The sequence below is a fragment of the Lissotriton helveticus genome, chromosome 10 (genome assembly GCF_964261635.1).
Source record: "Lissotriton helveticus chromosome 10, aLisHel1.1, whole genome shotgun sequence".
NCBI lineage: Eukaryota > Metazoa > Chordata > Amphibia > Caudata > Salamandridae > Lissotriton > Lissotriton helveticus.
The window spans coordinates 251,495,754-251,512,409 of NC_136071.1; the positions used below are offsets into that span (position 1 = coordinate 251,495,754).

The 16,656-nt window shown below is 47.3% G+C and overlaps 1 protein-coding gene across 1 annotated transcript in view; it reads left to right on the forward strand.

Annotated features, from left to right (window-relative positions):
* Window positions 1–16,656, forward strand: part of SMG1 (SMG1 nonsense mediated mRNA decay associated PI3K related kinase) — a 1,634,890-nt gene that overhangs the window by 224,397 nt on the left and 1,393,837 nt on the right. The window contains exon 5 of the mRNA XM_078665250.1: window positions 5,194–5,252. Within this exon, the coding sequence (XP_078521376.1) occupies window positions 5,194–5,252 (59 nt within the window). The remainder of the gene's footprint in view (window positions 1–5,193; window positions 5,253–16,656) is intronic.

Below are 16,656 nucleotides of genomic sequence, written 5' to 3' on the forward strand. Positions count from 1 at the left end.
GGCCCGGATGTTTGCACTTGTTTTTGTCCTGAAAAGTTCTTTGGAAGTCACGAGATAGGTGACTCCTCCTTTGGATCATGGGCATCGGCTCCATCCTCAGATTGTTTTTTTCCGCCATCAGGCTCGGATGTGTTTACTGTGCTCCGGTTTGGAACTGAGTTTTCGTTCGGCGCGCAATCCCTCACCCGTTTCCGACAGTATTGTCTTGAACGCGTTTCCCATCTCCACGTGATCTCGATAATTACGAAGTCTTCGATTCCGGTTGTCGACGAAGGCCTTTGGGCCCACATAGGCCTTATCTTCTGGCTCATGGAAAGACGCCATTCAAGAAGTGTCCTTGATGTGGGTCGAAGTTTCACCACACCGATCTCCATGAGGTGTGCAACCTTTGCCTCTCACCGGAGCACGAGGCCAGAGACTGTTCAGCTTGTGCCTCCTTCCGCTCCAAGAAGACAATTCGGGACCGACTAGCTTGAAGAACCATGGCTCGCTCGTCTGCTTCGATCCCCGACGACCTCTTTGAAGAGGGCGCCAACATGCCAGAACAGCAGCGGGCCGAAGAAAGCGCCAGCTACTTCGATGCCGACTACTCAGACATCTAGGACATCACTCCAGCTCAGCGGGTCGTAAGTACACATGTCGGCCCGACCCTTCCTTGACGCCCTCCAAAAAGGCTTCGGTCACACCCTCACCGTCGGGCCCAGGTGCACACCGAGAGACTGCTTCCCATGCCCTGCCTTCGGGCCTGGCAAAGAAGCCTACCAAGCCTTCAGGCGGCTTGGGCTCGAGTCAGCCTACTCCCGGTGCCCATACACAACCGACACCGAAAAAGAAGCTATCTTCTTACTCATCCACGCCGGCCGCTGCTTCGACATCCAAGCACTCGGCGCAGAAGACTGGCACGGGCTCATCGACGCCGAAACCGCACGCAGAGCAAAAAACTGCCTAAAGGCCCCGACTCCCATGCTTCGGAGGCGAAAAAGGCCTCGGAACCGTTCTGGCAATGGACACTGCAAAAGGTCACAGTTATAAGCCAAAAGACCCTAAAACAGCTACCGAGTCGGTGCCGAAAAAGCCTCCGGAACTTAGACCGAAGGATCTACCTTCCACAGAAGAGCTTTTTACACCAGATCCTACTCAAGACTCTCGTAAGGGATCCTAAGACTAGACAATTGGCGCTTAGTTCCAAAAAGAGACCACCAGATGCGCCTGCACCGGCTCCTCCACCTAATAAGAGAGACATTGCAACCTCTCCCTTAAGGATCCCTTCTCCACCTCCTCCCCCTACTCCTCCTCCTCCTCCTCCACATCACTCTCCTACACCATCACCTATTCCAGATGATGATGTAGATACAGATTCCTATGATACAGGTGGGGGTGCAGATGAGCCATCAGGGAACAATAGTCCCCCTCAGTCACCTAACCCATGGGATGATTAAAATACCCCTTACGTTCCTCAGGATGATGTATATACTTCCAGGTCCCCCCCCCCCCCCCCCCCCCCCCCCCCAGAGGACACTATAGGTTTTAACCTACTCGTCCATAGGGCTGCCCAATACCATGGGGTTGACCTACACACAGACACTGTGGAGGAAGATTTCTTAATGGACACTTTCGACACCACACCCTTCAATTCTGCCAATGCTTAAGGAGGTCATTAAGCATGCACCAGAGGTATTTAAAGATCCAGTCAGGGCTCGAGTCCTCAACCCCTGAATTGTGAAAAAATACAAAGCTGCTCCTACAGAGCCAGCCTATATTAGAGGCCCTGCACTGCTAGACTCCCTTGTAGTCTCCAATGCACTGAAATGGGCCAATTCTCAAACATCAGGTGAGGCCTCCCCACCAGATAAGGAGTCTAAACTCCTTGACTCCTCTGGCAAACGAACGGCGTCACAGGCATCAAACATATGGTGCATCGCCACTACTCAAGAGCTGTTAGCAAGATATGACCGGGCACATTATGATTAGCTGGAATCCATAATGCAGCATCTACCATACAAATATAAAAATAGGGCCAATGAACTCATACAGGAAGGTAAAACTATCACCAATACCTCCCATCCGTTGTGCCCTAGATACCGCAGATACTGCTTCAAGGGCAATTAACACCAGCGTCCTTTTGCGTAGAAATGCCTGGTTACATATTTCCGGTTTCAAACCTGAAGTCCAGAATTCCTTCCTCAATCAACCATTTGTTGACAAACCTATTTGTCCCTAATGTCGATGTATCCCTAGAAAAGATGAAAAAAGATACCGACTCAGCTAAATCTATGGGAGCCTTGCAGTCGCAAGCTCCCAGACGTTCCTTTTGTCGCTCATCCTACAGAGGCAACACAAGAGGCTACTCTTCCGATAGCCCCTCCACCTCTTATAAGACCCCTAGCCAATCCCTTCACTAGGGGCTACCAAAGAGGGGGTTACAGGGGTAACAATAACAAAGGCAGAGGCAAAACTAACAACTACCCAATGACTTTTCTCCACTCTTCCCCCTCACCATTCCACTCCAGTGGGGGGGTAGACTACAACAATTCCTGCCTGTCTGGACCAACATCACATCAGACAGGTGGGTGCGACAAATTATTCAATCGGGTTACTGTCTCGAACTAACATCTACCCCCTTAAACATACCACCCAGACAGCGTCCAATGTCACAAGAGCATCTATTACTGCTAAAGCAAGAAGTAATATCCCTACTAGAAAAAAGTGCAATAGAACCAGTTCCTCTACACCAACAAAACAAGGAAGTTTACTCCCTATACTATCTTGTACCAAAGAAGGACGGCTCTCTAAGGCCTATTCTAGAACACAGACCCCTAAACATATACATACAGTCAGACCATTTTCACATGGTCACACTCTAACAGGTCCTTCCTCTTCTTTCACAAAACGACTTCCTTGCTACTCTAGATCTCAATGACGCATACTTCCACATTCCCATTCACAATGCTCACTGGAAGTATCTCAGATTTGTAATCGACGGTCAGCACTATCAATTCAAAGTACTCCCATTCGGAGTCACAACAGCACCAAGAGTATTCACCAAGTGACTAGCAGTAGTGGCAGCACACTTAAGAAGACAGCACATTCACGTCTTCCCATTTCTAGATGACTGGCTCATAAAAGCCAGCTCCTACAACCAGTGTGTACAACACACTCATGCCACTACCCAACTGCTTCACGACTTGGGGTTCACAATAAACCACACCAAGTCCCATCTGTAACCGTCCTAGTACAACAATACCTCGATGCCACAATAAACACCTCAACCGCGCTAGCTTATCCCTCTCTGGTAAGAATAGCGAACATGCTAGCTCTTCTCACGAAATTTCAACCACAACAATCCTTTCCAGCTCAAGTGTTCATGCAGCTCATAGGGATGATTGCATTTTTATAGTGCCCCATGCAAGACTACAAATGTGTCCTCTCCAAGAGTGCTTAGTACGCCAATGGATCATTCATTATCTGGTTCCCTCTGAGGACTCCAAGTGCTTACTTTCTTGTTAGGCTCTCCTTTGAGGGGTGATGAAGGTGAAAAGAAAGAAGTGTCAGAAAATAAACCAACTCTGGATAGATTCCACTAATGTTAAGACATAGCAGACAAGTCCCTTTTAGTTTTTTTGTGCTCATCACTAGAGGGGTTACAGTCACTTCAGTATTGCTAAACTGTCCCCTGGTTCTGAAGGTTTGTTAAGCTGCTAACTGGTCCCCTGCATTCTTTTGTCAAGCTTTACTGCCTTTATGTAGAAAAAAAAGAAAAACTGATATCATTACCATGTGACAACTTATGTGGAGCCCTTTCATCCCTTATAGTGAATTACATTTCTGAATCCAGTCTGATGGCTGTGAAAAGGTTCATAGAAGTCATCCCTACAATCTCTCCTTGTCATTATGAATTACATTACTCAAGATAGGTAACTTGTTTTTGTCTTTTGGATGGGCTAAGCTCTCTGCCTGCATATTACATTATGCTATGTATATTTGTGCAGAGCTCTGTCACCCAGGAAGGTATCCTGAAGCTTAAGGCAGGAACCACACCTGGTCTGGCCTCGGGCTAAGCTGCTAAGGCCTATTCATAAAGCTATGTCTTCAGCTTCTTGTGGATTTCGAGAATGGAAAAGGTGGTTCTGATGTGCATCCATTTTAATAGTGTGCATTTAAGTAACTGAGAAGTGTGACTCCCCACATGTCTGCTTCTTCAAGTACATTCTCAGGTGCTTCATTTAATTTACTGCAGTTTCATGGTGTATGTAGCTAAAACAAAACTATCAATAAGACAACATTGCTTATTGCTTTCGGTTTTAGAAGCCTTTTATTTGGCAGATACTAGATGATTTTGATTAAACACCCCCCTATTAAATTGAGAAGTTAGATATGGCTCTTGCCAAAGGGCTGATCATGGAAAACCTTTAATTGTAATGTGTAAAAGGGTACAATAATAAATTGTCATTATGTCCATTTCTTGGATATTCCTAGTCGAAGATAGGCTAGTTATACTGTCCTTGACTTCACACATGAAAAACTTAGTGGCGAGGTTTGTTCTTTTGGGATAGATCTATCTGCAGGGACATAATGCATGAGTATTGTAGTACAGTTTGTTGTTGACTGGATTATGATCTAAAAAAGCAAATGTCAACAGTTGTTCCTTTACATTTACTCTAAAACAGCTGTATTGCTTCAATCAAATGTGTTTCTGGCACTGAGTTTTCTGGAGGAACGCTGCTTGTAAATCTAGATTTTCTTGTTAACCATTCCATTCCAGGATTGAGTGCTGAGCAGGCTATTGTAAACTTTCCTGTGCCATTGCGCCTTAACATTATATTCTTCACCCACATGCCTCCCACACCTTTTTCTTTTACAACATGAGATTCTATAGAAGAGCTAATGATAAATGAGAGAATGGGGCTAGTGGCTTGGATATTGATCAACAGCTCTAGTGTGGGGCACGAGCAATATATGCACTATGGCCAACCTACAAGTGTGGTAACCTGCTTAGCCTCCACCCATACAGACAAAAAATGCCTCCCCTCTTGTGATCAAACACGTATACGGTGAGCAATGTATTTACTTTCTTTCCAGTGTATTTGAGACTTCTTTGAGCTGCATTTCCTACCATTTTCATTGACCATGCTCTCTACTTGTTTAGACTGAAGCCCTGAAATGTTATTAAAACCGATGTACTGTAATTTACAGGTACTGGTTAAACAACTGGATAACATCTTGACTGCAATCCATGATGTGCTCAATGAAAGGTAAGTTTAGATCTTCTGTTTTGTTTTATTTCATGTTTCGAATTTTCAATGCTTTCTTGAGGCCCCAGTGTGTTTGGTTTTAGCTGTTGTCACTGGTAGACCTTTCATTACACTGTCCATAGGTTTTAAGTGTTTGTGATGATTTTTCAATTTGTTTGCATGTGCATAATGGTGAGTTCTATGTCTTTGTGTTGGTGGAGAATGCCCTTGTTTATGTGCTCCTCCCTATGTTGGTGGGGGATATATCCTGTGGAGTAGGCGACGTCACTGTCTGTGGTGAGGAAGTGCTCTCTTGTGTCCTTTGGGCATTTTCATCAGTCTGTGATAACAGCTGCACACCAATTCCTACAAGTGTGTAGTCGTTTGTGTCTCAGTGAAGTGCAACTCGGAATTTGCTATACCTGAAACAACTAGCTTACAATTGAGTTGAAAAATTAAACCCTGAAAGAAAATTTGAGGGTGGATTGCTTGGTAATGACACTACACAGGAAACAAATTCCAACAAAGAATTTAGTTCACGAGTTGAGCAAACCGTACATCATAGATGAAGCAGTCATCAGGATCCTATATCCCTATTCATATACAAATCAGGACAAAATTAATATGTGCCATTCAATAAAATGTAAATGGTTCATAGTGCAAGAGAATAATTGAATGTCCTTGTTAGTCTTTAAGAAAAAGTCTGTGCTCATTGTTTGAGCTGATTTGATGTGGGGAATCAAATAGTTCTGTGGGATAGAAGATTTATCTCAGATTGAATCCTGCCATTGTGCAAGTCCTTAATGTTAATCATCCCCATTCTTATGGTGAGTGGGCCTCCTAAATGTGGCCACATGTTTCAGCCTAAAAATTACTTAAAAGGCCTCATCCGACCAATTTCAAGATTGGAAATAAAAACCTGTACATACACTTTGTGATATAAAAAAGACATGGGAGATGCACACCTATTGAGCCGACAAATAACATTTACAGAGAGCTACATTTATTTTTGCCATAGGTAATCCGGGGGTAAGGAAGCTAATAATCAGGCCGTTACTAGCAACCTTTTATAATGCCATGCAGAAACAGGAGTGGATGCTGGTCTTTCTCCCACAGGAAGAACTAATGAGGAGGCAAGGAGTCCTATGGCCCAGGTGAATGGAGTCCTAGTTGCACCTGGAAATCTGATATCTTTCTGGCTGCCTTAGTGGTCGATAAATGAAATGCAAAGATGGAGAAAGTATACCAAATAGAAAACACTTACCTCCGTCCTCTTAGCCGCTGGCCGCCGTCTCTCCTCCGTTACTTCGACTCGGAACCAGGAAGCATCCGGGCTCCCAGGTTCCCCATTGCCTATCACAACGCTGCGATGCAGCTTTGTGATTGGTCTGAGCACCGTGGTTCGGCGCTCCCAACGGGATAGGGAGTCTGCACGTTCCGCACCAGGCTGTGCATTACAGCCTGGTGGGGAACCTGCTAAGTGCGCAGGACTGTTTTGCTGGCCCCAGCCAGCTGGCCAAGCAGTCATGTGCACTCAGTGTGCACAAACCAATCCTCCCACATGCCACTAGCCCTGACCTAACCTAGCCCCAAACGTTTGAAAAATAAAATAACTATGTTTTTCCTGCTTTGAGAGTAGTGGGGCGACGCTCCTCCACCTTAATGGAGGAGCAGCCCCTGCCACATCAACCAGTATCCCTGAACCAGTTCCTAGGCCAAGTGCAAAAAGGTGGCTCCCAACTCCCCACATCATGCCTCCCTCAAGGGCCTAGGAGTCACATAGGAGCAATGGAGAAAATTAAAGTGAAGTAACTTGAACCTATGATTGCAGGACACCCTCCTCACCAATACACATGCACCCGCACAGTCCGTATCTGCAGCAGACTCCCCCAGCGCACACACCCAGGCCGCTTGTGAGATATAAGGGGCAGTTACCATGTCACCATGGTTGCCGTATAAAATAAAGAAATTAGATGTCTCCCGATTGAAGCAACCCGCCTAACATCAGGGAAGGCTGAGGGGCTGCTGGGAAACCAGCCCAGACCTCCCACACAACGCTTTCCAACTTGGCATAATGCAGGAAGTGGATTCGACCCATCTCAAAAGTCTCTTGAGCCTCCTGGAACGGGATGAAGACTTCCCCAGGATACAAGTCTCCCACCCTATGACCATCCCCCGCCCTCCAGAGATTCATGAACATATCCCCATCAATTGCCCTAAACGGGACGAAGTCCCAAAGACAAGCCTCTTTATTAAAGGGGACCCTACTTTGCACCCTTCCCACCACTGCCTCCCAAATCACCGCAGTCTGCTGCACCACGTAAGGGACTGCCCACTCAGACCAACCCCCTTGCATTTTTTTTAAACGCACTTTATTCGTTTTTTATTTTGTCGAGCCTTGTATAATCATGAACACATTTGGTACATTGTTGTATTAGAAGGCAGTTTGTCAAATATTTATAGGTACCAATACTTTTTAGCTATGTATTCACACTTCAGAGACATTCTTTTAGTACAGGAATTAAAATAACTAGATGTGATTACAATTGTGTTTACTTAACAACCCGCCCCTCCCTCATCCACCCTCTTACCTGGCTCTTCCCGAATTATGTTTCTGCTGAGTAGCTTTGCCTCGGTTACCTTAGTGTTGCATGTGGGGGAGTAGGTCGCATTTGCCATGGCGCGGTGCCAAACCCTTTGCATCAGCAAGCGCCAGCATGTCGTCCTCCAGCATGTCAAGGGACAGTCTCTTCTCCCAATTATCCTGTACTGCCAACCAACTCACCGCATGCTGTAAGTTGGCTGCATAATAAAAGTACCTTATGTCCAGTATAGCAAGACCTCCTTATATGAACGTTGTATTTTGAACCAAATAAAGGCAGGGAGGAAGAAAGACCATCTTGGCTACAGTAGTCCTACCTATCACTGAGAAGGGGAGCCTATTCCAAAATGCAACGGTGCCCTTGATGCCTATTACAACTCTTTCTTCATTCAGACTTCAGTTTATGTCTTCAGTATGGGCTACCCATACATCCACGTATCTAAAGCCCCCATTTCCCAGTGGAGGTTGAGCCCAGACAATTTGACAGAAGGGCACCCCGATCTGACCGCCAAGCAGGAACAAAAGTAATTTCCTAAAATGAACTCAAAGGCCTGAGACCCTACCGAAGGCACTGAGGAGCCCCATTAATATTGGAACCGCCTGGCAGAGGGAGCGGACATACACCAAAGCGTCATTTGCGTAGGGAGATAACGTGTGGAACCTCCCTCTCCTCAAACTAATCCCCCATGGCTCCAATTTCTTACCTGGAAGTGCCAATGGCGAGAGGAAATCGGAGCGGCGAGAGGGGACAACCCAGCCTGCTGCCCTTCCCAACCTCCCACCCCTCAGAGAGGTCAACTCCAAAGTTGACGCAGACCGTGGGGTCAGTGTACAGAATCTGCACCCCGCTGCAAAAGACTGGGCCAAAATCCATTACTCGCAGCACCTCCATCAGAAAAGGCCACTCCACTGTATCGAATGCCTTTTCCATTTCGGGGGAAACCAAGGCCAATTCGAGATGATCATCCACCATTTTATGCAATTCATGTGTAAGCCTTCAGAGATAAAAGGTGATACTACGGGTGGCATAAAGCATTGGTATTCGTGCACTAATAGCGAATCACCCACCCCCCCCCAAAGCGTGAACCAATAGCTTACACAGAATTTTGCCATCGTTTTTAAGCATCGTAAGGGGCCTCTATGACAAGGGGTTAGCCGCGTCACCCTCAGACTTCAGTAGAAGGCAGGTAACACCCTCCCTCATAGTGTGCGGCTGTATCCCGTTCACCCGAGCCTCCTGAAGAACCTCCTTGTGGAGATGTCGACGATAAGCTCTGAACGTACAGTTATCTAAGGAGTCCCAGGTTGACTGACTGCACCTCCCACTAAGCCTGGGGCACCCCCTCCATCACCTCCGGTGAAAGCACCGCAGCACCCTGAAGATCTACCCGCTGACGCTTCTGCGCCTCCAGCTGACTTTGCATGCCACAGATGGTTACTATGCAAGTGCCCATGCATGACTGCCTTGAGAGCCTCCCAGTCCATCGCTCTAGAAGCAGCAGATCCCTGGTTACCTTCCAGATAATCAGTAAGGGAAATCACCAGTGCATCACGACACACAGCATCCGCCAAGAAGTCGGAAGGCCTGGTCCAGCTGAACATACATCAGTGCCCCATTGCAATTTAAGTAACACTGGTACATGATCGGAGAGAAGCCGTCCCAGACGTGTCACCTCAAAGTTCTGCACGTCCGCTTCACCCACCAGTATGTAATCCAGGTGACTACAAGTGTTGTGGATCATTGAGTGACGGGCATACTTGCGCTCTTCAGGGTGCACCTGCATAACCTGAACCCCAGGTTACGCATAACTGCTGCAAGAGAGGACGACATCAGTGGCTTAGTTCTCTGCTTGGGGGGGTGACTATCCATAGCCCCATTCAGAACACAGTTGTAATTTCCCACCCAAATCACTGTGGGCCCAACACTATCTTTCAGGAATTCCAGGGAGATAGCCCCGCTCTATATCTGCATTAATATAAGTGTGTCGGAAGGGTACCCCAGGAGTATTTCAAGTAGCTACCCTGTGCATAAAGGTAATTAGTAGCTGAAAACAATTGCTCCCTCAATTTCTTACCCAACATCAGGGACTCAACCCCCAGGAGATAGGTGTCCTGCAAACAGGCTATCTGCACCCTATGACTTCAGAGGAATGAGTGAACCCTATACCTTCTAGAGTAACCCTTCAAGCCTCGAACATTCCATGTCAAGATATTAGTGCATACAGCTGTGACAAATTACAATATACTTTCGACCAGACCAAAATCGTGCCCCTCACCTCAAACCTGTAGTCCACAAATACACCCTCGTCCATTAAAAAGGTGTAGGCCAATGGCTCACCTGCGCTACACTCCACAATCGTCACCCTAAAACAAGGAGGACTGCTGGATAAGGCAATTCCCTCAACATCCCCCACCATGGACACAGTATAACAGTAACACACATTGCACATCCATCAAAAACCATGTTGTCAGGATCCACAACAGCCTAACCCCAGAACTCACAAACATGGCCAACCACTAAACATGGAAGGAGGCACCCACGGTCTCGTACAAAATGCGAAACCCACACCTGTTACAGAAACATAGTCAATGATGCAACATATACAGTACCCTGCACTAAGGAGACAGATTGTCTCGGGGCGAGCAGTGCAGGCACAGGGTCAGAAGTGGCTGGTGTGGTAGGATATTGCCGGGTTGTGAGGAGCTCCTCAGAAGTGCGTCCTACTGGCCAAGCCCCCACAAAGCATATATTTAATCGGGAAGCGAACACTCCCGTACCCAGTGACTGATCAGTTGACAGTACTGAAGAGGACTCTTTAGAATGTTTCTGTTTTGTTCTTTTCCTGGGATTTAGTCTTGGGTCCCTGGACTAAGTCAAACAACAATGCTCCTGGTTATTTTCTCTGGTCAGACACTAGCTCCTAGACATAAGAGAGTGCAGCTGCTGTGTGTGAGCACACATCTTGTGAGGACAGGGGTACTGAAAAAACACACACTGAGGGAAGGTCCTGAAGAAAGACGACTGCATCAGCTGAGATGTAGAGCATACAACTATGTATGCTAAGGTATGGGGTTCGCCACTGATCCTAGAGATCTATAATATATAATCATTTAGCTTAAGTAGAAAAGGGGGAGGAGAGATTTAGGCTAATCGGTCTACGGTTTGTTTTGACCATGCTAATGTTATTTTTTATATGCATTTGTTGTCTAATTGTGGCGAAAATACTGCATCTTAGAGCATGTTAGTTTAACTAAATATTATATAAACTTCCTTAGTGTCTCTTGTTTATCTTATTGTGGAAAAGTGCAAGAGAGCCCAAAAGGTTGTCTCTTGTTACTGCAATCCCTGAGAAGGTTGAGTCTGATATGTTCTGGGGTGCCAACTCACTTGTTTCTCTGAAAAGGTTAGGAGGGCAAATGAGGCACTATAGCTAGTCTGACTCTGGCTCATAGATACTGATTTTTTTTTATTTTTTTGTTTTCATTGGTTTTTCTGGTTAAACATGTCGCCCCATAAGCAACAACATTTATAATCTCCAGTACATACTGCTCGAAGGCTTGTTGTTAGCCTCCATGTGCTCTGAAACCTTATACAACTATGTGGAAACTCCCCATCCCCCTCCCCCTCCCCCCCTGCTGCCTGGTCTGTAAAAAAACAACAATAAAGGATAGTAGGTATAAAGGTCCGGGTCTCGTATCCCCTACGGTGAGTCGCCCTGTGTCCCTTCATCCGGAACCGGAGCCTCTCTCCGCTCTATGAGCTCTGACTCCAAGCTGCCCTGTGTCGATTGAGTGTCTCGTCCCACTAATTCTTGGAACATCACCCCCAAGCCAGCAGGACCTCAGGTAGTTTGCCATCCCTCCTAGTGTTGCGCATGTGTCCTTCCTCAGGCAATGCCCATTCCCGGAGGTCTGCCCTCCATTTCAGCAACGTCGGGCCCTGTGGGGACAACGAGTGGATTGCAATACGACGCTGGGCTGTGACCAGGCCTAACATTAGGAATCGCCTGCTTACTTTTCATTTGGGATCCCGGGGGATCAAGCCCAGGAGGCAAGCACGCGGGTCCATGTCCACTATCCACCCCGTCACCCTTGCCAGAACCTCCAAAACTAAACCCCAGTACGACTGGAGCACGGGACACGCCCAGACCATGTGTATAAAATCCGCTTGTGCACTACGACATCTTGGGCAGTGAGAGTCTCTGTCGCTATCAATGGCTAGAAGCCGTTTGGGCAATAGGTACGTCATGTGTATGATATTATACTGGATTTGCTTAAAGCGGTTGCTCACTGATACCTTCCTCACACTTTTGTGTATTTTTTCCCATTCTCGGGAGGTAATCTTCTGTGGACACGCCTGCTGCCATTTGTCCTCCACCACCAAGGGCCGCAACTTTTTGTCCTCCCGCAGTGCCCTGTATAAGTGTATAGGGAGACGCCTACACTGCTTTTCTGCTGATCAGGGAGCTTGCTACACAATCCCTGCAACGTACCTTCTGTTGGAAATACTCTTGCCACCTCTGGACCTCGCGGTACCCGCTGCGCGGGTCCCGCATCACCCGTCTTGCTGGGTGTTCAGCCGAGGAGAGGAATCCTTGCTTGGGACCTTGGGCGCATTGCTAGGCAGGAGGAGAACATTGCTGCAGGGCTGCGAGCGCCAGGTGAGGGACAGGGACTCCATTTCCCAGGAGTCCCTGTGTTACCATCACCTGCACCTGGTCGCTCTCCCTGGTTGCCCCGCCCCCAACCATCGAGCTAAAGGTGCCGCCTGCCTTAGCATACTGGGAGACGCCTACACTGCTTTTCTGCTGATCAGGGAGCTTGCTACACAATCCCTGCAACGTACCTTCTGTTGGAAATACTCTTGCCACCTCTGGACCTCGCGGTACCCGCTGCGCGGGTCCCGCTTCGCCCGTCTTGCTGGGTGTTCAGCCGAGGAGAGGAATCCTTGCTTGGGACCTTGTGCGCATTGATAGGCGGGAGGAGAACATTGCTGCAGGGCTGCGAGCGCCAGGTGAGGGACAGGGACTCCATTTCCCAGGAGTCCCTGTGTTACCATCACCTGCACCTGGTCGCTCTCCCTGGTTGCCCCGCCCCCCAACCACCTTATCCCTTTAATAGGAATAGCCGAACCCCGCTGCGCTAGAGCGCGCGGGAGCGACCGGGAGAAGCCCGGGGACAAGGGCGGGACCGTCTGTGGCCGTCCCTGGTCGGACAAGGTTGGGTTGGGCCCAGACCCCTGCCAAAAATTACTTCCTGTCTCACGCTATCCATCTTGTATTGTACAAAAAGGTATTTTTACTAACTATAACAAGGCAGGGGGCCTATTGGTACCTACAGCGTAGCGTAGTGGACCTATTTACAGTTACCCCTACATACTTTTCCACTTAGTCTCTTACTATGCCACTAAGATCTGGGAAAGAACGTTTAGTCCACATACAAACCTCTAAGGGCGTAGTTTCTGGCCCCCTTGACGCCTTTATCACTAGAGCTACTGGAATTTTGGAAAAAGAAATCGAAATGGTAGAACAAAGGCTGTCCCTTGATTTAGTTACTGGGAAGTGCTCCTCAATTGGTACTCTAGCCTTTGTCAAAAGCCCAGTCTCTCATGCAGCATTTAACTGCATTTCTACCTTGGAGACAGAGGCAATAGTTCAAGTGGATGGTGACGGGGCTACTATACCCCCATCCCATGACAATAGGGTACAGAAATCTTACGATAACCAGTCAGGAGATGGGGATGATAGTCAGAATACCGAGGATGATGAATATAGTTTGGCCAACTCACCCCAATCTATCGACCCTATCCCACCCATTCTGATCGAGCCGACCCAAATAAGCCTAAAACCAATATCCCGGAAGAGAAAACATGTCTCGAGCCCACAGGGGGAGAAAGATCAAAAACAGCCCAAAATTGACGATACAAGTAGTGTGAGTTTACCCCTTCCTCAGTCCCCTCATGGTTTTCCAACCGTGTATTGTCCATAATTAGCTCCCCTGGGGTCATCCAATCCTTGCCCAACTTGTCTTAATAGTGATGATATCTTGTTGGTCAAAATGGAGGCAATTTTAAAAACCATTCTGCTTCCGGTCCTGGAGAGAACAAGGCTGATGACCGCTAAAATTGATGCGCTGGAAACAGTAGTAAATACCAATTTGGGTCTCCTGCAAAAACTAATAATGCCTACTCCCGGGGTGGGGGTTTGCAACTCAACACAGGGCAAAAGTCAAACAGCTGGTAAACCCTCAGTGATCCCGGTAACCAAGTCCGTACTCTCAGGGATAACCGCTGTTAATAATAAACCCTTACCAGGGGCAAAGCCCGCTGCTACTTTAACCACCGCCAGTAGAGGTCCCGCAAGGAACCTACCAAGGGATAAACACCCACCCACATCCAATCAAGCTATAGTGAACCAGCCCACGTTGAAAGGCCTGCCAAAACAATCTAATAGTACCCCAGTGCAATCACTTAATAAGGGTAAAAATAAAAACAATTTTCAATCCTCTAGGTCTCAGCTGGTGGGTAATCCAAAGATACGCCCCTCACCTCGAGTAAACCTACCCCCAGAAGCGTTCCAATATACTATAGTCTTAACTGGTGTGGCCCCCCTAAGAGACGGCATCAAAGAGACCCAAGGGGACTTGCGGAACAAAGTCATATACTGGTTAAACAAACACCGCCCACTCCCACCATCATCCCCTACAGAAATCCTCTATGTAAGGAGAGTAGATTGGGTGGGTAAGGGCTCAAAAGACTTAGAAGGGGACTGTATTTTGATATCATTTAAAGATCCCTGGGTGGTAGACCGAATACGACGGAAAGCTAGATTTGCCCGTCAAGGCGACGTTCAAACTTTGGACCTTGCCTACTTCTATCCCCATATACATACTAACTATCCAACAGGCCCTAACCTGTGGAGAGTGAGAGATGGGAGGTTTCAAGGGCAGAGAACACCCCACCCACAACAGTACCCCCAACTCTTTAATCATTTTGGAGCACTGTCCGATTTAGAATTGGTAGATTGACTGTGTTTACCCAGTCCGACGAACAACCAAACCGATGAGAGTAGGGAAGAAGTACAAATTTCAATCAAACACCCTACAACATCAACACTGGGTAACCAGCTCACGCCATACAAAAATGCAACCATGTTGGTTCCGTCAGCAGGGCAAAGTGTGTTAACTACCAACATTGAAGAACAAGGAGTTAGAAATATGCCCATAAGCACTACTCTATCTAATTCCCACTTCCCCCCCCCCCCCCCCCCCAATCTAGGTAACAACCCTGCAGAACCCGACACATCGACATTTAACATTGTGTCCTGGAATGTAGCTGGAGCAAAGGCTCGTTTGGATTCTGAGGATTGGTTAGAGTTTATTGACAAATATGACGTAGTGTTATTGCAAGAAACTTGGGCAACTGCACCTATATATAAAGCTGGTTTCATAAACTTTTTTAAACCCGCAATAAAGGGCGTGCCTCGGGGGGGATTGACAACGTGGGTCAAACAGGTATGGGGCTACACAATCACAGAACTCTATGAGGAAAATCCCGATATCCTGGCTATTAGGTTGAGCAAGGAAGGTGGCCAGGACATGCTTATTATTAATATCTACTCTCGGGGCCTCCCTGGTGGTCGATGCCCCCAGCTGGTGGGTGCCTTGGACAATCTTCTGGCAGGGTGGAACAAGGGAACGCTTATCCTGTTAGCTGGCGACATAAATTGCACCATTGAACCGCTTTATCTAGCTGGGGATAGCTGGGGGTCTGCAGAGGATGCCACTTGGAATATACCGGAACTAACGCACAGTAAACCTGTCAAAGCAACGGAGGCTTCCCTGAACTGGACTGCTTTTTGTCTCACCTGGGGTCTAAGGGCTGCAAATGGACGCACCCAATTGGACCTCGGTGCCAACTTCACATTTGACAATGGCCTGAGAAAAAGTCGCATAGACTACATTTTCTTAAAAATGGAATTCTGGAGTCTGATGGTTGATATGGAAATTGTCACTCGCCCCGAAAGCGATCATAACCCTCTGTCTTCGAAACTAAAGTTGTACGATGTGGCTAGACTGGAATGTCCAGCTCCTAAGGGGCAAGGGGCTGTAACCCTAACAAACGATCGGAGGAGATTGAAATGGTCTATAATATCAGGCGATGTAACTATACAGACCAATATAGAGAATGTGGTGAAGCTCGCACTAAACAAAATGATGATAGAGGTCAATGGGAGGGGATACACTGAACCAAACAAAATTATGGGCTTGCATGAACAATGTTTTGCTGAGCTTAAGCAACTTCTCTCGAAACCATGTAAGAAGGGCGTTGGGCGTCCATTAGCCACTCGAGCAAAATGGTACAACAAAGACTGTAGGGAGGCCCACAGTACGCTAGTTGAGAAAGTTAAATCTAGAAATATGTGTGCTGTAAAGGAGGCCAGGAAACGGTACAAAAGAGTACAGTGGGAAGCAAAGAGGGTGTGGGAGGATGATTATTGGGCGGATCTTTTGGACGCCAGCAAGTCAAACAATCAGACCAAATTCTGGGACATTGTAAAATGGGGAAAGGATGGCGACTCCCGTACTCCATCTAATCATGTGTCCCCTGAAGTCTGGATAACCTATTATTCTTCCCAATTTAGTTCAGAAGATATCGACTCCCCCCCCACTTTGAATTTGTTGCATGTAATGCCCCCTTGTGATACGACCCTGACTTTTACCAACACTGAGACCGAGTTAGCTCTAGGTTTAACACAGCGGGGGAAAGCCCCTGGGCTGGACCAAATACCAGCCGATCGGTTTAAAATCAATACTGCTCTTTGG